Source organism: Coloeus monedula (genome assembly GCF_965178545.1).
Source record: "Coloeus monedula genome assembly, chromosome: 34".
Classification (NCBI taxonomy): domain Eukaryota; kingdom Metazoa; phylum Chordata; class Aves; order Passeriformes; family Corvidae; genus Coloeus; species Coloeus monedula.
Window position 1 is genome coordinate 20,953 of NC_138814.1, and position 20,973 is coordinate 41,925.

The following is a 20,973-nucleotide window of genomic DNA, read 5'->3' on the forward strand; positions in this document are numbered from 1 at the left end:
GAGCCCCATAGAACCTTCTGGAGCCCCACAGAACCCAATGCTCAGCATCTTATTCCCTATCGACCTCGCAGCCTTTCCCGTGCTGCTCTTTTTAACCAGCAGCGCTTCCCCGACGGTCCCGCGGTGCAGCTCTTTTAGTGACACGGGGCAGCGGCCACTCCTGCTGCAGTACTTTTACAATATTTCTTCGACCGTTGTCAACATTTTATTCCGCTCACACTTGCCCAGCCATTCCCGTGACTCTTTTTACCAGCACCGCCCCGCCGTGGGTCCCTCGGCGCAGCTCCCTTAGTGACACGGGGCAGGGGCCGAGAGCCCTCTAGGTGCGGCTCCTCTATAGCACTTTTCCGTTTTCTTTTTTATTTCATTGGCACCTCGCGCGTTGCGCCGGGCGCCTCATTCGGGGACATGCGCCGGCTCCCACAGCGCCCCGCCCGCCGCCGCTCCCCGGGGGCCTCCCCGCTGCTCTCGGGAGATCGCACACCGCAGGCGGCCCAAGCCCCGTCTCGCCGACGGCACTCACCACCCGCCGCCCGCCGCCGCGTTCTCCCGCTCCCTACCGGCACGAAGCGGCGCTGCCGATGACGGAGCCGATGCGCGGCTGCCACGCCGCTCTCCCCGCGCCTCAGGGCCGGCGCCTTCGGCCGCACAGGGCGGCGTCCCCGCATCCGGGCCAGCCCGCGGAGCTCCTGCCGCCGCCGCCGCCGCCCCCCGACTGAGGGGCCGCGACGCCGGCGCCCCCTTTTATACTCCGCACCCCCTTTTCCCACCACTGCCGCGGTGGGCTCCCCCCGCCTCAAAACCGCCCAGAAGCGCCCGAGGCGGGATATCCCCCGCGCCGGAATCCCTCCTGTCCTGGAAAAGGTAAGCTAAAGAAAAAAAAATGAACTCCGAACTTCCCACAAATGTCCCAAAAAACGAAGCAGCTGTGAGGGGCTTCGAGCTGTGCCTGGTCCCTCAGGAAACGGCGCTTTCCATTGGCTGCCGGAGTGGCCAGGGCTCCTATTGGCTGCCGGACGCTGCGACGCTTCCGATTGGCTGCTGCGCGATCCGCAGCCCCCGGGCAGCTGCTGCTGGGGGGCTCGCCAGGCGGGCTGCCGCCGGAGCAGGACACACGGCAACGCCAGCAGGCGTCCAGCGGTGCTCGGTGTCTGTCGGCGTTTGCAGTTCAGACAGACAAATTGAATCCAAATTGCCGGCGATTTCCACCACCTGCTATTTCTCCTCTGTTTTCCTGGATGGATTTGACAGCGCTTTCTTTCCCCCCACAGAGTTGGAAAGCAAAATGCTCAGCTGCCCCTTGGCCATCTCCGCTTCCTTCCACAGCTCCAGCCTTGTCCCTCTTTCTCTCCCCTTTACTTTGCACCAGGTTCTCCCTCCTCCTTTCCCAGGCAGGTCGCAGCAGAGACATTTCACCCACCGGCACCACCTGCTTCCTCTCACTCCGTCCCAGTTTGCCCACTTTGAACTACTGTAGCCGCCTGCCCGCGGAGCCGGACCCGCCGCGCGCCTGGGTAATGGTGGCGTGAATTATCGCAGGGATTATTGGGGTGGGCTGGGCCTGGCCAGGTGCCTGGTGCCAGCGAAACCGCTCTGTCCCTCTCCTCCTCACCCTGGGCAGGGAACAGAACACATCAGGAAAGACTTGAGGACCGGGAAAAGGGCACAGAGAGATCGCTCACGGGTCACTGGAGTAAGAGACACGACTGGGGGGAATAAATTGAATTTATTGTCAAACAAATCAGAGCAAGAGAATGAGAGGTAAACCTGCAGGGGTTCAAGCCTAGGAACGAGGACTTTTTCCTCGGCAGCTCGCAGCTGCACGAGGGGGATAAAGGATCCCCCGGGGCCCCCGAGCAGCGGCTCTGCCCCTCCTCAATGGGGATGTGTCCAGACCCGCCGGTCCATCCCGGGCTTTGGGGGGCAAGAGTGGAGCAGGCGCTGAGCTGCTCCATGGAGCTTCCAGCCCCTGTTTGATCTGTCGGGGCGTGACACAGTCACTGCTGGGCGTCCGTCGGCGCTCGGTGTCTGTCGGAGTTTGCAATCCCGACAGATAAATTGAGTCCAAACCGGCAGCGCCAGCTCATCTTTATTGTTCTTTTTCAATTTCTTAATGAATTAAGGGGAAACTCCCTTTAGTCACCATTTCAAAGCCTTGAATCAAGGGGAAAACGGAGGTTCCCTCTCAATTTAGACCCGTAATTGATGCATAAGGAGGGTCTCCCCTAAATTTAAACCCAAATAAAAAGTGAATCAAGGGGGAGTTTTGCTCCAATTAGCCTCCTAAAATGAGGGGAAATGCAGCTTCCTCTTCAATTTCCCTCAAGAAACACCATTTTGGGGGCTTTTGGACACATTTTTCCTCTATGAAGGTCCCTTCAAATGAGGGTCCCCCTCGATGGAACTCTTATAATGGCACATAAAGAGGTTCTTCTCAAGGGAAGCCCTTTAAAACCAGGGACGGTGGTGTTTTGCCCTCAATTTTAACCTTAAGATGATGAAAATGGGGCGGTGTCCCTCAATTCAAATCCATCAAACAGCACCATAAAGGCTTTCTTCTTCCATTTAGATACAAAAATAATGGAAAACGGTGATTCCCTGCCAACTGAGATACAAAATCATGAAAACGTTGTGTGTTCCTTCAACTGAGACCCTCCAAATCGTAGATGAAGTGGGATCCTCCTAAGTTCAAACACAATTACAGAAACTTACAGAAATCCTTTTTCTTCTCGTAACCCCCCCTTTTTTTGGGGGGGGGGGAGAGGGCGGGGCACTGGGAGCACTTCCTCCTCCTCACTGGTCGCACTTGGGGCTGCTGCACGTTGGAGAGTGGTGGGAAGTTTCCTCCCAGTTCCCTCCCAGTGTTCCCAGTATCTCTTCCAGTGCTCCCACTGGCAAAACACTGGGGGACACTGCATGGTCTGATGATGGGGGGGTGCATTGTCGAGGATCACAGAGGGGCCCGGGGGGTCCCGGGCGTCCTTGGGGGGGTTCCAGGTTCAGCAGTAGGATTTTTCTGACTATGAGTGAGCTGTACGGCCTTTGGAGGTGTCCCTTCCTCTCCTGCTCACAACAGAGCAGCTCAGAGGTGATTTGGCTCCTGAGCGTTTCAATTTAGGCCCCCAAAGAGAGGAGGAGCTGATGCCCACATTACACCTTACAGCTCTGCCAAGGGGCATCTAACCCCATGTGTGCTCAGGAGGTGGGGATGCAAACCCCAAATCCCATTTCCACCTCCCTCTGCAGTCCTTTAAGGGGTTCCTCTAGTCTGGAAAACCAGTCCCATAACTACAGTAAACCCAGAGTCTCCTGAGTGAGAAACCACGTACTTGTAATTCCTCTGCAATAGCCTCATCCCACCTCCAGCAGCCCCTGGGAAGTTGCAGGCAAGAACACCTAACCTGGTAAGCAACTCCATTTCTTGGCAGATTTCCAGGGCAATGCAAAAACATTTCAAAGTATTTTTTCAAAACATCTGCTTCTTGTCCTTTAATGCAAAATAGTGATTCCATACCAGTCCTAAGAAGAACAGGCCCAGAGAAGACCTTGCTCTCTACAACTCCCTGACAGGAGGGTGTAGCCAGGTGAGGATTGGCTGCTTCTCCCAAGCAACCAGTAACAGGACAAGAGGAAATGGCCTCAAGCTGCACCAGGGTTGGACATCAAGAGGACTTTCTTCCTGGAAAGCGTGGTCAGGCCTTGGCAGGGGCTGCCCAGGGAGGTTTGGAGTCCCCGTTCCTGGAGGTGTCCGAGGAACACCTGGACATGGCACTCAGTGCTCTGGGCTGGGTGACAAGGTAGGGATTGGGCACACGTTGGACTCGATGACCTTAGAGGGCTTTTCCAACCTCAGTGGTTCTGTGATTCTCATTATTCCAAATTCATTTGCAAAAGCTCTCACACCTCTAGTCACACCTTAGCAGGTGTGTAGGCCCAAGCTCATACATTTGAGAGATTTACTGCCTCCAGTGGGATCTACACCACAATTTCAGGAAGAGGCAAGACTTCAGCCGTTAGGAGAGAAAACTTTGCAAAAGCATTCCCTGGAGAGACATCCTGAAGGAAGGTGTCTCCCCCTCTTCTGACTACAGAGGGAGCTGAGTCTCCAGTGTTAATTCTAAAACTTTCAAGCTCCAAGTCCGACTCCCAGAAATTTTATTGGCCCCGCTTCCCAGCACAATACTCAGACCTCACACGTCGAGGAAAAAAGCAGTGCAGATTAAATAATTAATGCTTCTGGGTACTGTTCTCCCTCTAAACTACACACAATCCCAAAGGAACAAAACCCTTAAAGAAGATGGATTGCTCTTGCTAGCACGAGAAGGAGAAATCTGACAGGGATATACTTCATCATTCTGCCAAGGCTTTGTCAAACACCTCAGCTCCTGCACTTCAGGGAATAAGAAGTGGCTTATAAGAAGTGACTTTTATGTCAGTGAGCATGCTATTATGGATTAATCTCGCACTGGAAAACAGTCTTCATACCCTACTGCATCACCCAAAGAGTTTGGAGGCTGCTGCCTAGTGAGCTCCTGAGTTGTATCTTCCTTGTCAATCTTATCAGCCCCTTGTTTGATTGTAAAAACGTAAACAAAATGCAGCAAGCATTGGCCCAACAGCTCAGGACTTGCATATCTCTTCCAAAGAGAGGGAGAAAAAAGAGTGTTTCTCCCAAATTACAGAGTTTAAAAGTTCATGTTATCTACATAAATTTTTAAAAGAGGAACAGTAAAATATCAGTTACTGTGCCAGTGGTGCTCCACTCTATTTCTGTTCTCTTCTTCCACTTGTAGCATCTCTAAGAATACTTTAAAACCAGCCAACCAACCAAAACAACAACAAAAAGCCAACGTTGAATTGAAGCTGAACAAGAAGCAATCTGGCTGCTGGCTTGTGAGCACTCCACTGCCTGAGTTCCAGTAAGGGAGTTTATCCTCTCCGCAGTTTTGAGCCAGATCCCAAAGTCCTGAGCATCAGCTTTTAGCTTTTTTAAGAATTTAACTGTAAGAAAAGCTGCTGGGGAGGGCCATGCTCCAGGCACATCCATGGGATTTCACCTGTGCAGCTCTCTAAGCTGAACTTGTGTCTTTTCCTCTACCTTGCTGGGCTTGGCTCATGCATTTCTTGAGGGAAAGGCCCTGCACTGATCAAAGCATGTACTGACCTCAGATAAACAGCTTCTGTCAGCGTGGATCTATCCTAAATGGACCATTTCCCAAAGTAATTCAAGTGCCTGAATTTCACTTACTCAAAACTGCTTTTAAAGAAACCTGGTTTAACACGAAAGAAAGCGATGACAAAAGTCAGAGTCCTGCATGAGAACTTAACAGCTCCAGGCATCCTGTGTCAATCTAGGAACACCAGCTAGAGGCCAAACTACACCCTACATTACAGATTTCAAGGCCTTGGGACTTGTCTTACCACACCTATACACCAGACTACGCGGCAGGGCAGAGCAGCTCCGGGCCAAACCCACGCAGGCACCTGTGACACAGGAGATGACAAACGAGGAGATGCGATGAAGAGAGAAAACTCTGGCAAGAGGAATGACCGCAAGGACCGAGAGAATGCGGAGCGAGATGATCTCAGCGAGACTGACGAGGCTCAAACAAGATGCTAACAGAAGGGCTCATTCCGAGAACTGCAAAGACGGATGCCCGAGAATCGTACGGTCAGAATCCTCTACCGCTCTTTGCATTCTGAAAAGTCCTAATCCTCTGTAATGGATCGCTGCGGTGCACAGCTGTGAATATAGCTCAGAACAAGACCATAAAGGACCTCTGGCTCAATGCTTCTAAAGGGAGATGCGATTCTGATGCGCATCCGAGCTCGTCGGTCAAAGGTCCGACGGTATCGGCACCCAGCCGAGGAACACGGATCCTAAGGATGATGCCCGGCATTTCCGATAAGCTGGCCCCTCGAAGGGCTAAGGAAAAAGACCTAAGACACGAGATGCCCAAAAGACACAGAACATACAATAGACAGGTGACACACACCGCGACTGCTCTGCCCACCTCGGCATTGTGATCAAAAGTGAGACTTGGCCTTTATGTGGGCTAAGGGGCCCGTTCTTGGACATTCCCGCCTTCAAAGCTGACTCAAAAATCCCTCCCGGTGAGGCCCGACCCGGCACCCTGCTTTCATCCCCTCTGTGGGTCATAACCCTCGACCTACCTCTCAGACATCTGGGATGTGAATACGCCTCAGGTGCAAAACAAGGCTGCCTCGCTGTCCGGGAAGTTCCTGCCATCTCCTAGTCGGCTACAACAAAGAAAACCAAACATCAGTACATGAACTTAGTGGCACGTCAGCCAAAACCTGACAATTCCGCTACTCACCGTTTCCTAAGAAGGCCGGGGTCCTCTGGCAGCACGCTTCGGCCACGCTCTGAGGCCAACACCATCGTTGCGGGGTATGCCTGGGTTAAGAAAGGACAAGGTGCTGTGGAATTGCTTGAACTTGAGGGGACCCTCGCTCCTCCTGCATCCCTCCCCGACTCGCCACAACTCCTCCGCCATTGCCAAAGGTCACCCACGAGGCACCCTGGAACAGAAAATGTAAAGGCTTCATTGCAGAGTCCCGTAACACTTTGGGAGGGCTCACGAGGGCGGCGAGCCGGCTCTGTCGGCCGGTCGGTGAGGGGATTTGGCATAATACAAGTGGACTGCCTAAAACACGCAAATGACGATGGCTGCTTAAAGTTTAGAGTACCAGCACTCAGCACCCGAGCAATAACAACTTCTTGTTTCCACCGGTCACCGCTTACCTCGCTCACTTGACCTTGACTGCTGCTATCCGGCTTTATCTCCTAAAAATAAAGAACGGTGCTATAACATAGCCATCATTTACACTTGCCCGGCACAGGCAAACAGTGACCAACCTTCCTGCGGGAATCCCCTCACCCGGTGTGGGGCGCTCTGCCATGGATTTAATCCATCTGCATCTGAAAGAAAGTGATGACAAAAGTCAAAGTGCTGCATGAGAATTTCACGGCTCCAGCCATCTCGTGTGAATCTAGGAATGTCACCTAGAGCCCAGCTACACCCTACATTACAAATTTCAAGTCCCCAGGCCTTGTTCTATTACACCTACGTGCCACGGTATGCGGCAGGGTGGAGCAGCTCCGGGCCAAACCCATGCAAGCACCCGTGACACAGGAGATGACAAATGAGGAGACATGACAAGGACAGAAAACTCTCTGCGAAAAGAACGACCGCAAGCACACCGAAGGGCTAAGGCAGAAGACACGAGACACAAGATGCCCAAAAGACGCAGAACGTAACAACAGACAGGTGACACGACACGCACTGGGATTGCTCTGCCCTGCGCACCTCGGCATTGTGATCAAAAGCGAGACTTCCCTTTATGTGGGCTAAGGGGCTCCTTCTTGGATATCTCCATCTCCAAAGCTGACTCAAAAATCCCTCCCGACGAGTCCCAACCCGACACCCCGCTTTCACCCCCTCCGTGGGTCAGAGCCCTCAACTTATCTCTCGGACGTCCAGGGATACGAACACGCCTCGGGTGCAAAAAGAAGGCCGGCTCTCGCCGCCCGGGAAGTTCCTGCTGTCGCCGGGCTGTTGTCTCTTAGTCGGATACAATAAAAAAAGCCAAAATCAAAGGATGAGTTTAGTGGCAAATCGCAACAAGTCGGCCGCGCGCTCGCTCCTAAGTGCCCCTAGATTCTCAAGGCCCTTTGCTTCATCCCTAGTCTAAGGCTGCGGCTGCTATTACGATAGGCACCCAGGGTAGCGAGGGACAGAGTTACGAGGTGTTTCCATAAATGCGGGGGATGCGTTTGTGTGCCGTAAAACACGTAAATGCAGCCGCTATGTTTACGGAAAAGCCTTAAGCAGCTCCCAAATAGACAGCGTTTCCCACCGTGCTGCCTTCAAAACCCCCCTGCCGTAGCTCCTAACCTGAAAATTTGCTGCAGGCGTTGCCTAACCGTGACAGGGCCAAGCCACCTCCCCCCTCCCCTGCCAGGCCCCACTGACCCCACCCCAACCCCTGGTCTCCCCTCCCCTTTTGGAGGGGAGAGCAAACACAGAGAAGACAAAGGCAGGCAAAGATGGACCCTTTATTGGAATCGTGCCGGGATGGCCCAGCAGGCAGAGCCCCCTTGGGTGGGGCGGGGGTGTTACAAGGGTCTGGGGGTCCCAGGAAGAGGGTCCTGGGGGCTGCTCATGGAGGTGAAGGTCACGGGAGGTTCAGCTACGCTCCTCCAAGCTTAGACGGTCGAACAGGTACTCGCCGAGGCCGGCCGAGGCCCCCCCGGGCCCGGTGGCCCCGCCAGTGAGGCGGCGCAGGTTGGTGGCATGGTCCCCTAGCGCCTTGATGGCCTTCACCTGCTCGTCCAGGTAGTGGGACTCCAGGAAGTCACAAAGCTGTGGGACAAAAGGGGGTCAGGCAGGGCCGGGGGTCTGCGGGAGGTGAGGGACCCCCAGGAGTAGCCAGAGTACCCAAGGACCCTGCAAGAGGGAGCCCCGGGGTGGCCCCAAGGCGCAGGTGTGGGCAAAGGGAGGAACTGGGGGGTGGGGGGGGGAGAGGGGGTCAGACCCCTGAGGGGCCGGGGGGAAAAGCCAGAGCAGTACTCACGTGGGGGTCCCCCTTCTCGGCAGCCAGCCCGTGCAGCTCCAGCAGCGCCTGGTTCACCGACTTTTCCAGCTGCAGCGCCGCTTCCACTGCCTCCAGCGCCGACCCCCAGGTGTCCCGCTCCGGCTTCTGCGGGGCACGGGCCGTCGTCCTTAAAACCCCATTGGTACCTCCAAATCCCTCCCAGCACCCTCCGGAGCCCTCAAAACCCTTCTCAGCACCCCTCAAACCATCCAAGCACCCCCAAATCCCCCTCAATCCTGAGCAGCACACCCAAAATCCATTTTAGCTCCATTTAGGGGCTCCATTGCCCCCCTGCCTGCCTTCAGTACCCCCAAATCTACTCACGGCACAAGGAGCCCTGGTACACCAGGGCCAGCCGCCCCCCAAAACCGCAGCCCCCCGAACCTTGATGTCCTGCAGGAGAACGCGGCCCCCACGGCGCGTCTGGAAGCGCAGGAGCCCCTCGGCGTGTTCCCGCTCTTCTCGCGACTGCTCCAGGAAAAACCGGGACAGGCGCGGCAGGGCCACGTCGTCCCTGTCGAAGTAAAACCCCTGAGGGACAGAGGAGAAGGATAAGAGGTCAGGGGGATCCCCCAGGACCCCCCCCCAAATTCCTCGGATTCCGCCCTCCCCGCCAGCACCGGGGCGGGACGGAGAGAGTTTTGGGATGCAGGAATGGGGGTGCCCCAACGCCGGGGGCGGGGGCCCCGAGCCCCCCGAGCCCCCCTACCATGGAGAGGTAGACGTAGGAGGCGTGGAGCTCCATGTTGGCCATGCGGTTGACGGCGGCCTCGCAGTCGCGGTGGTAATTCTGGCGGACCTGGGAGTCCATGGCGGGACGGACGGATGGACTGATGGACTTGGGAGCGGCGGGATGGACGGATGGACGGCCGGGATGGACGATGGGCCGGGAGCAGCCGGTTCCGTTCAAGCACTGTTGAAGCGAGAACGCGGCTGTGGCCGCACAAAGCCCGGCGCGGAGGTTTTATCGCCAGTCTCCGCTGGGCGGAGAAAAGGGGGGACTCCCCCCTCCTCTCCCCCCCCCGGAAGGACCCGGCAGGCGCGGTGGCCTTGGCCCTTGTCCCTGTTTGTCACACGGTCCCACAGTCAGCATGACTGAGCAGGATTTTAGGGAGCGTGGGGGTCTTACCCCCCCATTTGTGTCCCCCCCCCAGGAGGGGTCCCCCCGGGGCGGGGCGGGGGGGGGGGGCGGCTGGGGGAGAGCTCCAGTTCCCTGCTGGGTTGGGGGGCACGGGGAGCCTGGCGGGGATTGGGGATGAGCTGGGGGGGTGTTTTTGGGGTGGCGGTTGCCCGTTAATGGAAGTTCAAGGGGTTATGGGGTAGGGAAGGAGCTGACTCAGCGCCGGGGCCATAAAAGAGGAACTTGGTCCCAGGGAAGCGCTGACTCCGCGTTTCCGCCGCTCCGGGACTGGGGAGGAACTGGGGGAGACCGGTTGGGGCTGGGAGCCCCATAGCGCTTCTCTTCTCTTCCCGCATCCCTTGAGCAGCTCCGGGGGGGCTCGGCTCGGCTCAGCTGGGAAGGGGGGGAGCAGCGGCGCCGTACACCCCGGGACCCCCCTCCCCACCAAAGCCACCCCAAAGTCCCAAAATCCAGAGGCTCTGCTGCAGGAAGGGCATGGCCCCGGCTCCAGATGTGGGACCCCCACCCCAACACCCCCCGGCTGCTCAGTGAATCCCGGGATCGGGACCCCCCTCCCCACGTTTTCAAGCCCCACTGACGACAAACATCTCCCTGTCCCTGAGGGAGGGGACGACGACGACTTCTCTCCACTTCTCCCCCCCCCCACTAGGATCCTCCAATCCCCGAGATTCCCCCAAAATCCCCCGAGATCACGTCGACGCACACAAATCGCTCCAGGACCCCCAAATCCTCCCCACAAAGTCCACCCCAAATCCCCCCCAGGACCCTCAAAATTCGCCTCAAACCCCTCCCAGCCCCCCCGAACACCCCAAAGCCCCCAGCCCCATAACCCCCGGGACCCCCCGGACCCCTCCAGGACCCCCAAATCCCCCCAAAAAGGGCCCCGGGAAGCCGCATCCCTCCCCAAGCCACGTGGCAAAAGCGAAAATGAAAGCGGTCCTACTCCGCCCCGTCCCCCCCTAAATTCCTGTCCCCCCCTTCCTCATCCACACCCCGAGATCCCCCGAGGAGGTTTTGGGGGGCCGCGGGGGGGCCACTCCCCAATAGAATCATGGCGTTTTGCCTTTTATTTCCATGGTAATTCCCGAGATACAAAAACCAAGGTACAAAAAAAGAGAAGAAAAAAAAACACAAGGGGGGGGGGGGGAGGAGTGGGGAGGCAGGGCCCGCCCGTTTTTTGGGAGGGGGGTTTCCCTGTGACGTCACCCCCGAGAGCACCGTGGGGGTTGGGGGAAGGGGTCACTTTGCCCCACCCCCGGGGACACAGGGGACCTCCAAAACCGGGGGGGTGTAAACGGGGGGTGTGGCCCCCCCCACCCTGAGAGCCTCCGCCCTGGGAGGGGGGTATTGCACCTGGGGGGCCCTTTCTGGGGGGTGGGGACCCCCAATAAATACTCACCCTACAGCCATGGCTGTAACCCTCCCCCACTACCCCCCCACCTCATTTTGGGGGATTACAGAGACACCCTCTCGCCCCACCCCACCCACCCCATATTGGAGGGTGGAACCGCAGGAACCCCCCCCACTTGAAGCACCACAAGTCCTGGGGGGCACAGGAGGGGAAGGGGGGGGTGTCCCCACCCCATTCATCCCCAAGCCCCCCCCCAAATCCCAGCTGTGGCCTCCGGGCCCTTATGGGAAGGGCTGGGGGGGGCCTGGGGGAGGGTCCCCCCCCAGCTCGACCACTGCCCCGAATTCCAGGTGAGCGAGTCCTGTTGGTTAAAAACCCCCTCCGGCCCCAGAAGGCACGGGGGGGTGAGCACCATCCCTGCCGGCAGGGCCAGTCCGGGGAGGGGTCCCGGGGGTTGGGGGGGGGGGGGGGCGGGGGACAAAATGTGGTCCCCCCGAGAGTCTACGACATCTTCCAGATGGTCAGCGAGGCTGTGAGGACGCCGGCAGCGAAGATGGTGATGGTCTGCCAGGTGGGGGTCCCAAAATGGGACAGGAGCCCTTCCTAGGGGGAGGGGACACGGGAGGGGGAGGTTACCACATGTTGGGGGTTCCCAACTTCCCCCCCAGAACAACCAGAGTCAGGGGAGTTGGGAAACAGGGGATGGAGGAGAGGATTTGGGGTAAAAGGGGGTGTTGGGGAGGGGTCAGGGGCTCAGCCCCCTGAGGAGTGGGGGCTTTGGGGCCTCACCCATCCACCCTGGGCCTGGATCCAGGCCAGCACGTTCTCCTGGAGATACTCCAGGGTCCAGCGCAGGATGGTCTGGACCAGCTCCGGGACCTTGGTGCAGAGGGCCTACGGAGAGCAGGGAAGGCTCAGAGGGGGTTCGGGGGGGCGGGGGGGGGGCTTTGGGGAGCCCCAGACCCACCTTCAGGACCAGCTTGCAGGCGAAGTAGAACAGGGCGACCACACGGCCCCAATTGAAGGCGCCGTCGGCAAACATCTCCTTGGCCACGCGGAAGAACAGCTTTTTGGGGGCATCACAGCCCACCTGCTCGATCATCCTGGGGCAGGGGACGGCGGGGACGGTAAGGGCGGGGTCAGGGACACCGCAGACACCCCCTAAAAGCGGCAGCCGCCCACCTCTGCAGCTCCATGTTGCTGTCGAGCTCGTCGCCAATGCGCCGGAGGCACTCGCTGAGGCGTTTGGTGTCGGGGCTGCTGGGCTGGGGCTCGCCCAGCTCAGCCACGCTCAGGGCCACGGCCTGGGGGTCCCCGCAGCGCTCCACGCGGTCCTGCACGAACCTGGGACCCCCGGCACTCTGGGTACCCCCCCACCCCGGCTCTGTGGGACCCCATCCCTGTGTCCCACCTGCAGCCCAGGTCCCCCCGTGTCCCAGCTGGACCCAAAGTTCCAGGACCCTCTCACGTCCCCCCGATATCCCCATAAACACCAAGTTGCCCCTGGACTCTGTGTCCACCCGGGATCCTCTCAAGTCCCCCCATGTCCCCCAATTCCACCTTCACCCCGTGTCCTCCCAGTTCTGCATCCCCTCAAGCCCGCCCCCAAAGTTTCGAGTTTCCCTGCACCCTGTGTCCCCCCAGAGTCCCCCACAAGCCCCCCCGCACCCCAAGTCCCCAGTCCTCCCCACATTGTGTCCCCCCAGTCCCATATCCTCTCAAGTCGCCCCATCCCCTCTGCACCCCAATTCTCCCCCGCAGTCCCAAGTCTCCCCCGCAGCCTGTGTCCCCCCAGAATCCCCACAAGTGGCCCCAGCACGCTGTGTCCCCCAAGTCGCCGCACGTTCCCCCTGCACCCTAAGTGCCCCCCGGACTCTGTGTCCTCCCTTGTCCCCCTACAGCCCATGTCCCCCACCTCCCCAATCCCTGACCCGCATCCTCTCATGTCCCCCAAGGCCCTTCCCAGTCCCAAGTCTCCCCCGTACCCTGTGCCCCACAAGTCGCCCCTTGTACCCCCCCAGCCCCGCCCGTTCTCCCGGCGCTCCCCGGGCACCGCTACTCACGCCCGCAGCAGGATCGCCCCCGTCTTCATGATCTGGTCAGAGGAGGCCCCTGCGGACAGCGGGGCGCTGACCGGGGGGTACGTGGCCACCGACCCCGGTCGCCGCCACCGCCGGGCCCGTACAGGCCGCGCCCCTCCGCGGGTCCCGCCAACCCCTCCACTCACCGCCGCCCCCCGGCGGCGGGGCGGGCTCGCCGGAGCCGCCCCCAGTCCCGGCCCCGGGATCACCGCCGCCGCCACCGCCGCCACCGCCGCCGCCGCCGCTGCCCCCGCCCCGCTGGGACGAAGCTGCCGCCGCCGCCGCCATCGCGCCCGAACCACGTGGTCCCCGCCGGCGTCACGTGATACCGGCGGCGGGGCGAGGTGCCCTGATCACGTGATGGGGGGCAACGTTCCACACACGGGCAGGGGCGGGGGGAGACCGCGCCCATCGCCGCGCCCCTCCCGGCCTGGCCCCGCCCCTCACGGGTTGGCCGTGCCTCTGACCTGTCACTTATCCCTCAGTCCCGCCCCCGCGGCCCCCCGGGACCCCCGGTGTCACTCCCCTCTCGCGGGGGTGACACCGGGGGGGGGGTCACATCCCCCCCCCCCCCATCGTCCATGGGGGCCCCGGGGCGACGCCCCCGCGGCGACGCCCCCGCGGCGCTCCCGCCGCCCCCGGCGCTTCCTGCGGGGCCCGAAGCAGCGGCGCCGACGGGGCGGGCGGAGCGGCCGCAGGTGCGCGGGGGGAACGAGGGGCCCGGGGGCGGTTCGGCCTTGGGGTGGGCTCTGAGGCCGTGTGTGTGTGAGATCCCCGTGCAGGCATGAGCCCCAAAAGCTGCCTCGGCTGTACCAAATGCTTCCTCTTCCTCCTCAACCTCTTCTTTTTCGTGAGTGGGGCTGGGGGAGGACTTGGGGGGCAGGGGGGAGAGGGGGTACACAGGGCTGGAGGGGGGCTTGGGGGACAGGGGGAGAGAGGGGGAAGTAGAACTTCGGAGGGCAGGGAGGAGATGCGGGACGCAGAGCTTGGGGGGACTTGTGGCTAAGGGGACACGGGGGGACCTGGGGGGGGCCCGACAATCTCCCAGTGTTTGCGGGCACTGGGGGTCCCCCATTTCCTGACCTGGGCTCCCCCCGCCCCCCCCCCCCCCCCCCCAGTTCCTGGGCATGCTCCTCCTCACCTTCAGCTTTTGGGTCCTCTTCGACCGGCAGAGCTTCGCCGCCGTGCTGGGTAAGGGACCCCCGAAGCGTGGGGTATCCCAAGGCGTGTGGCACCCCGAGCTGGGGGGCTCCCTGACTCCCCTCCCCCCGCCGTGTCCCCCAGGGTCACCACTGGCCAGCCTGAGGCTCTGGTCCTACGGCTTCTCTGGGGTCGGCATCGTCACGATGCTCCTGGGATTCCTGGGGTGCCTGGGGGCCCTCAAGGAGATCAAGGTTATGCTGGGGCTGGTGAGTTGGGGGGCTGGGGGGGAGTCGGGAAGGGTCACGGAACTGGGCGGGGGGGGGGTTGGCTGTGCCGCAACTTCCTGGGGCAACCGCGGGGCCACGTGGTGCTACCACATCCTGTGCCTGGGGAGCAGCAGTGGGGAGGGGGGGACCCCTCCGAGCTGCCCCGGTGCCGGAGAGGGGCTTGGGGGGAGGTCTGGCTGACCCTCACCTTCCCTGTTTATCCTGAAAGTATTTTGGGATCCTGCTGTTGCTCTTCGCTGCCCAGATCACAGTGGCCATCATCGTCTACACGCAGCGCGCCGCTGTGAGTGCAGGGGGGACCCCGGGGCTGGAGGGGACACCCCGGGGTCGGGGATGTCCCCATTTGAGGGACAAGACAGGGGGAGACCCTGCGGTCTTGGGACGATGCTGATCCCCCTCCCCAGCTGGCTACAAAGGTGGCCACCTATGCGGAGGAGCTGATCCGGGGGTACCCCGCCCAGGGACCACCTGGGGACCCCCATGAGAGTTGGGACGCTGTCCAGCAGCAGGTGAGACCCCCCAAAACGACCCCCAGAGCCGCCCCACGGCCACCCCACTGACCCCTGCCCCCCCACCAGCTCGGCTGCTGTGGCTGGAAAGGACCCCAGGACTGGGACCACCACGATGACGCCACCAGGGACGAGGACAGGGCCATCGCCTGCTCCTGCCTCAGGGCACCCAACAGCACCCGCGAGACCCCATGGGTGCTCCCCCACGGCCACTGCCCCGTGGCCGCCCCCCAGGACATCTTCCCCAGGGTGAGGCATGGGGGAATCGGGGTGTCCTGGAGCTCTGGGAGGGGCTCCAAGTAACCCCCATGTGTCACGCCAGGGCTGCAAGGAGAGGGTCCAGACCTGGCTGGCCGGAAACCTGGTCACCATCGTGGGGGTTTGCATAGGCATCGGCCTGGGGGAGGTAGGAGGGATGCCCCGGGGTGGAGGGCTGAGCTGGGGAGGGGCTGGGGATGGTCGGGAGGCTGTGGGACCGTAGGGTGGGTGGGCTGGGGAGCAGCTGGGGGGCCAGGGAGGGTTCAGGGGATGGTCTATGGGGAACCGGGGGGTTGGTGGGGATTCAGGGTGGGCAGAAGGGTCCGTGGGGATTCAGGGTGGCCGGGAGGGGGGTCAGGGATGCGGGTGGGTCCGGGAGGGCTGATCCTGCTCTCTGCTCCCAGCTTTCCCTGCTGATGCTGTCGATGTTCCTGGTCCGGAACCTGGACTCCCACTACGAGAAGCTGCTGCGGGGACTCTGAGGGGGCCGGGGCGGGGTGGAGGGAAGGGCGGTGGGGTTTGTCCTTCAATAAAAGCCGTTGGGAAGCAGCGGAACCGAGACGGGACAGGGGACGGGATCGGGAGCGGACCGAGAACGCGCGGCTCGCGTGGAGCAGCGCTGGCCACGCCCCTTGCCCGCCCCTTTTCAGTGGCCACGCCTCCTTTTCGCTGGGCGGGAAATGCTCGCGCGAGGCCCCGCCCCTTTCCTCCGCCGTGAGGCGATTCCCCCCCCCCCCCCACCGGCTCCCCCTCAGCCCCACGACGCCCCCGGGATCCCCTCAGAAACCCCCGACCCTCGGCTGTGCTCCGGGGCAGCGGCGACATCGGAGCACCCCCGAACACGATGGCTGCGGAGGGGCTTTGCGCCCCGGGCGCCGTCATCCCCCTGCCAGGTGCGGGGACCATGAGGGACGGGGCGGGGGGTGAGGCGCCGAGCCCCTCCATAACCCATGTCCCCCCCCTCAGCCCCTTCCGAGAGCGGCTGCTCGGACGAGTTTGCCCTGGACTGCACCTTCGCTGCCTGCGACCCGGAGCGCACAGGTAGCCAAACCCCCTGCGGCCGTGGTGGCCACGGCCAAACTCCCCTGGCATGGTCACCATCGTCCGTGACCCCTCCGTCCGCCCCAGGGATGGTGCAGCCGCAGCGGGTGGTCGAGTACGTGGCAGCGATGACGGGGCACAGTGGGCACGATGGGCGGCTGCGGGCACTGCAGCGGGCACTGGACCCTGCGGCCACGGGCACGGCACTGGACCGGACCCGATTCCACGCGGCCATGGGCGCCTGGATTGCAGCGTGCAGGCAGGATGGGTCAGTGCCGAGGGATGGGGCAGTGCCTGGGGCAGGCTGGACTGGTCAGTGGCGCTGACCCATGGCTCCATCCATGCAGGGCCGACGAGCAGGACATGGCAACTGGCGACACTGGACCGACGCCGGCGGGTGGGTGTTGGCACAGGAAAAGGGAGTCACTGTGGCCCCAATGGGGACACAAGTACAGGCCCCTGTGTCCATCCTGCAGAGGATGACGGACACACATCCCCAGCAGCCGCCCAGCTCCAGGGTGACAACACGGACATCACCACCCCGTAAGTGCCCGCTGCGGGAACACCCCGCCATCCCTGGCCATGCTCCCAGGAGCACCCCAGGACCAGTGGCACTCCCCGGCAGCGCCGAGGCCGCGGGGCTGCGGAGCCGTGCCCGCCAGCTGGCGGCTCAGAACACCAAACTGCAGCGGGATGCCGAGCTGGCCGAGGAGCTCAATGCCCGCCTGGCTGAGGAGACCACGCAGCTCCAAGCACAGCTGCGAAGGTGCTCCCGAGGGGCTCCCGGGGATGGGGTCTGGATCGGCATCCTGGGAATGCTGAAACGCCATTTGGCCCTGGCAGCAGCCGGCAGGCACTAGAGCAGGCCAGGGTGGCCATTGAGGAGCTGGAGGACGTGAAGGCCGTGGTGAAGCGGCTGGAGGAGGAGAACGCCGAGCTCCGGCGGCAGGCACGGCACGCGGTGAGAGGCTCGGCCGAGGTGCCACGTGGCGTCACCTGTGGTGTCATGCGATGCCCCCCTCACGGCCATGCCCTCCCCAGGAGAAGGAGCAGCGCAGCCTGTGCTCGCGGGCCGAGGGTCTACAGGAGGAGGTGAGCCTGGCGCCGGGGGCTGCCCCGGTGGAGCAGTGCCATGGGGAACCCCAGCCCTGTTTCACCCCTGGCAGAACCAGCAGCTCCTCGCCGAGGGCCAGGGACTGCGGGAGCAGATCCAGGTGCAGGCGGCGCGGATGGCCAACCTGGAGGTGAGCGGTGGCACAGTGGCCATGGTGAGTGGTGCTGGGGGCTGTGTCAGATGATGACAAGGAGTGTCCCTGTCTCCATACTTCTACCCAGGCCCAGCTCTGCCGTGGCACTACCCTGCTCTCCGCCCGGGATGCAGCTCTTGCCCAGGTGAGCGCTGCCCAGTGACACTGCCACCTCCTCAGCTGTCACCAGGGCCACCCCCGGCCCTCTCCCACGGCCCCTCATGTCCAGCCCTGTCCCGCAGGCGGGGCAGCGGGTCCAGGAGCTCACAGCAGGACTGGAGGAGTATGAGCGGGTGGTGCAGGTACGGCATGGCTGGCCTTGGTGTGAGCCCAGAGAGCGGCTGCAGAGCCCCTGAGCCACAGCACAGCCCCACGGTGGCTACCCTCTCTGTGGGGGTCAAGGGCAGAGGGTGACAACCCCCTTGTCCCCCCAGGAGCTGCGGCTGGAGACGACGCAGATGCGGCAGCAGCTGGGCCGGCTGCGGGACGCCTGGGCCATGTAGGGGAGACACATGGATGGGGGGCGTCCTCGGGATGCTCCAGAGCCCTCCCCTCGCCATCCTCACCCTCCTGTCCCTCCCACAGGCGCCCGTGGTGCCCACGCGGCCAGCCGGATGTCCAGGCCACGGTGGCAGCGAGCCAGGTAAGGGTGGGATCAGAGGAGACCCCACAGGGTCTTCTCAGCTACTGACCCAGAGGCTCTGCCCAGCGGACGGGGGACACAGAGGAGGAGGAGGAGGAGGAGGAGACCAGGATGGTGCTGTCTGGAGGAAGAGGCCTGGCGGGGAGCGGCGAGGAGGTGGCCGAGGCGGTGGCCTCGCAGGTGCCATTGTCATCATGGGCACCGTTGTCGCCGTGGGCACCGTTGTCGCCGTGGGCTCTGGCGCTGCTGGCGCTGCTGGCCCTGCTCTACCTCCTGCCCCGCCAGTGGCCCCAGCCCCAGCTGTGCTACCGGAGCCCCCCACCCCTGTGAGCCCCCCCCCCCAGTAAAGGCCAGTTGAGCACTGCTGCATCACCCTGGTCCGTACCAGTTCCCTCAAACACTCATCCCAGTCCACCCAGTTCCTCCCAGAGCAGGGTCAGGGTCAGAGTCAGGGTGTCCACATCAGCTTTATGGGCACTGCGGAGGCCAGGCTGGGCCCCCCCGTCTCTCTGTGGCTCCAGGAGATCCCGGTGTGGCCCCCAAGGGCTTCCAGCAGGGAACTGGGGCATCCCAGTCTCTGACCAGTGGTTCAGGCCAGCCTGGACAGGGGCAGAAGGTGAGGACCTGATGGTCCAGGGGCCTCCCCTGGCCCTGCTCAGGACATTCCCAGTGATCCCAGTATCCAGGAGCCCTCCCAGTACCTGTGTTTGTCCCCAGGTACCGCTCAGCCACTCAGGTCCCGTCCTGCTCTGACGTCGGGGGTGCCTGTGAGGGCTGGGGGGGGCTGAGGGAAAGGACCTCCCAGTGCTCCCCAGTGCTCCCAGTGTCCTCAGCCCTCCCAGTGACCCCAAGACAGCCACCAGTGCTCCCAGAGACCCCAGGAAAGCCCACACCCACAGCATCCCCAGTGTCCCCAACACGCAAAGCCCCCCTGGTACCCCCAAGACAGCCATCCCCCAGAGTGACCTCCAGTGGCCCCACCTGGGCACAGGGTCTCCTCCACAGCATCCAGGCTGCCGCCGCCAGGCCCAGGGCCCCCCCGACTCCCCCCAGCAGCACCAGCCCGTGTCCAGCAGGGCTGGGGGGTCCCTGCCTGGCCCCCAGGGTCCCCTCGTGCCGCACGGCCAGGCTAGTCAGCGCTGGGCCTGGGGGGAGATGGGGGTCAGCAGCTGCCCTGGAGGGGTCCTGGGGGTCTCTCGGGGGTCCCGGGGGGCTACCTGGCTGGCAGCGCAGGTGGGCGCAGCCAGGGAAGTGGGGGGGTCTCCCTTGCAGCCCCCCCAGGTGCTGCACCAGGGTCTCCAGCAGCTGCGACACGTTCACCGTCTCCAGCCGGACACAGCCCTGGGGGTCCTGGGGGGTGTCACAGGAGCCCGCCAGGGGGACCCCAGACCCCTTCTGAAACCCCAGAAATGCCCCAGAGCCCCCGCTTGGGAGTCCCCTCCCAAGTCCCCCAGAGTTACCCTGGACACTTCAGGGAGCCCCCCAGACCCCTGCGGGGTCTCTAGAGCCCCTCAAGACCCTCAGCTTCACCTTGGTCTCCCCAGGACCACCCCATAACCGCCTACCCTGAGCCTCCCAACCCCCCCCCCACCCCCCTCGGGGCCCCCCAGGGACCCCCACCCACCTGGATGTGACACTCAGCCACGAAGTGGAGCTGGGCAAGGAGGGTCCTGAGCAGGGGGGCCAAGTCCTTCCCCGCCACCCCCAACATTCGCTGCAGAGCCACTGCCCCAAAGTGCACCCCCCAGAGATCAGAGCAGCCACTGTCCTGGGGAGGGTGGGGGAGTTCGGAATTTGGGGGGACACAGGCCAGGGGTTGGAGAAGTCAGGGGGTGCAGGAAGAGGGGGGGATTTGGGGGACACACGTGGGATTCGGAGGGGGGGGGGTGTCTCGCTCACCGGCTCCAGGTTGCTGGGCATCGCCACGGGGTAGTCGAGGAGTAGCCAGGGAGTCTGTGGGAGGGGTCAGGGGGTCCCCAAAAACAGCCCAGAGGGCTGAGGGGGGCGCTCAGGGGGTCCCCAACGACCCTTTGGGGGTGAGTGGGTGCAGTCAGGAGGTCTTTTCGACACAGGGTGGGGCCTTCCCTGGGGAGTGAGGGGGGTCGGAGGGGCGCAGGGGAATCCTCTGGGTCTCAGGGGGATTCCGGAAGTCGGGAGGGGGTCCCGGGGGGGGCGGGGGTCTCACCAGGTTATTGAGGTGAGCGCGGAAGGTGCTGCTGACGGGGTTGAAGGCGAAGGAGCAGCAGCTGCCGGGGGCGGGCGCGGCCAGGAGGAGCAGGAGCGGCACCTGGGGGGGCACCAGGGGGGCTCTGGGTGTCCCGAGCGGCTCTCACGGGGGTCCCGGAGGGGCGGGGGGGTGGGTCCCCACTTACCAGAGCAGAGCTGGGAGGGGGCGAGTCCATGGCGCTGCCGAGCGGAGGGCGGCGCACGGGGACCCCTGATCGCTCCCGGAGCCACCCCCGGGACCCCCCCCGGGACCACTCGGGCCGCGGCGGAGCCGCCGCCGAAAGCGAAAGCGGCACCGAGCCGGGAGGGGGCCCAGGAAACCCGAGGGGGCAGCGGGACGTCCTGAGCCTCCCGCTCCCTCCCTCCCTCCTTCCCTGCTGACCCCCGGCCGCCCCCTTCTCACCCCAGGGACCCCCTCCCCAATCCC

The 20,973-nt window shown here is 62.7% G+C and overlaps 5 protein-coding genes across 12 annotated transcripts; 2 read left to right on the forward strand and 3 right to left on the reverse strand.

Moving 5' to 3' along the window:
• Positions 1 to 8,064: 8,064 nt before the first annotated feature.
• On the reverse strand, positions 8,065 to 9,582 carry LOC309583899 (ferritin, higher subunit-like). Its single transcript, XM_082299767.1, has 4 exons — positions 9,329 to 9,582; positions 9,004 to 9,150; positions 8,599 to 8,724; positions 8,065 to 8,387 (listed from the first exon to the last, which is right to left on the reverse strand). The coding sequence occupies exons 1-4, from the start codon at positions 9,428 to 9,430 to the stop codon at positions 8,211 to 8,213; spliced, it is 552 nt and encodes a 183-aa protein (XP_082155893.1). The 5' UTR covers positions 9,431 to 9,582; the 3' UTR covers positions 8,065 to 8,210.
• Positions 9,583 to 11,291: 1,709 nt separating this feature from the next.
• On the reverse strand, positions 11,292 to 13,429 carry BAX (BCL2 associated X, apoptosis regulator). The gene is made up of 6 exons (XM_082299829.1): positions 13,339 to 13,429; positions 13,175 to 13,223; positions 12,294 to 12,455; positions 12,079 to 12,214; positions 11,901 to 12,005; positions 11,292 to 11,714 (listed from the first exon to the last, which is right to left on the reverse strand). The coding sequence occupies exons 2-6, from the start codon at positions 13,201 to 13,203 to the stop codon at positions 11,613 to 11,615; spliced, it is 534 nt and encodes a 177-aa protein (XP_082155955.1). The 5' UTR covers positions 13,204 to 13,223; positions 13,339 to 13,429; the 3' UTR covers positions 11,292 to 11,612.
• Positions 13,430 to 13,690: 261 nt separating this feature from the next.
• CD37 (CD37 molecule) lies at positions 13,691 to 16,311 on the forward strand. 2 transcript variants are annotated; one of them, XM_082299823.1, is made up of 8 exons: positions 13,691 to 14,042; positions 14,311 to 14,383; positions 14,477 to 14,601; positions 14,831 to 14,905; positions 15,027 to 15,131; positions 15,201 to 15,380; positions 15,454 to 15,537; positions 15,794 to 16,311. In XM_082299823.1, exons 1-8 carry the CDS (start codon positions 13,977 to 13,979, stop codon positions 15,869 to 15,871), a joined length of 786 nt encoding a protein of 261 aa, XP_082155949.1. In that variant the 5' UTR covers positions 13,691 to 13,976; the 3' UTR covers positions 15,872 to 16,311. The 2 variants fall into 2 exon arrangements, with proteins under 2 accessions (XP_082155949.1, XP_082155950.1); XM_082299824.1 differs by lacking the exon at positions 14,311 to 14,383.
• Positions 16,164 to 18,650, forward strand: KASH5 (KASH domain containing 5; the record flags this gene model as incomplete). Of its 3 annotated transcripts, none has more annotated exons than XM_082299820.1 (14): positions 16,164 to 16,282; positions 16,356 to 16,430; positions 16,518 to 16,698; positions 16,778 to 16,827; positions 16,907 to 16,973; positions 17,056 to 17,196; positions 17,274 to 17,391; positions 17,472 to 17,522; positions 17,597 to 17,674; positions 17,766 to 17,822; positions 17,920 to 17,979; positions 18,112 to 18,176; positions 18,263 to 18,320; positions 18,387 to 18,650. In XM_082299820.1, the coding sequence occupies exons 1-14, from the start codon at positions 16,234 to 16,236 to the stop codon at positions 18,648 to 18,650; spliced, it is 1,314 nt and encodes a 437-aa protein (XP_082155946.1). In that variant the 5' UTR covers positions 16,164 to 16,233. The 3 variants fall into 3 exon arrangements, with proteins under 3 accessions (XP_082155946.1, XP_082155947.1, XP_082155948.1); XM_082299821.1 differs by having other exon boundaries at positions 17,277 to 17,391; XM_082299822.1 differs by having other exon boundaries at positions 16,934 to 16,973.
• Positions 18,651 to 18,768: 118 nt separating this feature from the next.
• FLT3LG (fms related receptor tyrosine kinase 3 ligand) lies at positions 18,769 to 20,952 on the reverse strand. Of its 5 annotated transcripts, XM_082299812.1 has the most exons (7): positions 20,693 to 20,952; positions 20,506 to 20,607; positions 20,220 to 20,273; positions 19,945 to 20,088; positions 19,538 to 19,670; positions 19,022 to 19,465; positions 18,769 to 18,919 (listed from the first exon to the last, which is right to left on the reverse strand). In XM_082299812.1, the coding sequence occupies exons 1-6, from the start codon at positions 20,720 to 20,722 to the stop codon at positions 19,053 to 19,055; spliced, it is 876 nt and encodes a 291-aa protein (XP_082155938.1). In that variant the 5' UTR covers positions 20,723 to 20,952; the 3' UTR covers positions 18,769 to 18,919; positions 19,022 to 19,052. The 5 variants fall into 5 exon arrangements, with proteins under 5 accessions (XP_082155938.1, XP_082155937.1, XP_082155936.1 ...); XM_082299811.1 differs by having other exon boundaries at positions 19,022 to 19,661; XM_082299810.1 differs by having other exon boundaries at positions 19,022 to 19,670.
• Between the last annotated feature and the right edge of the window lie 21 nt (positions 20,953 to 20,973).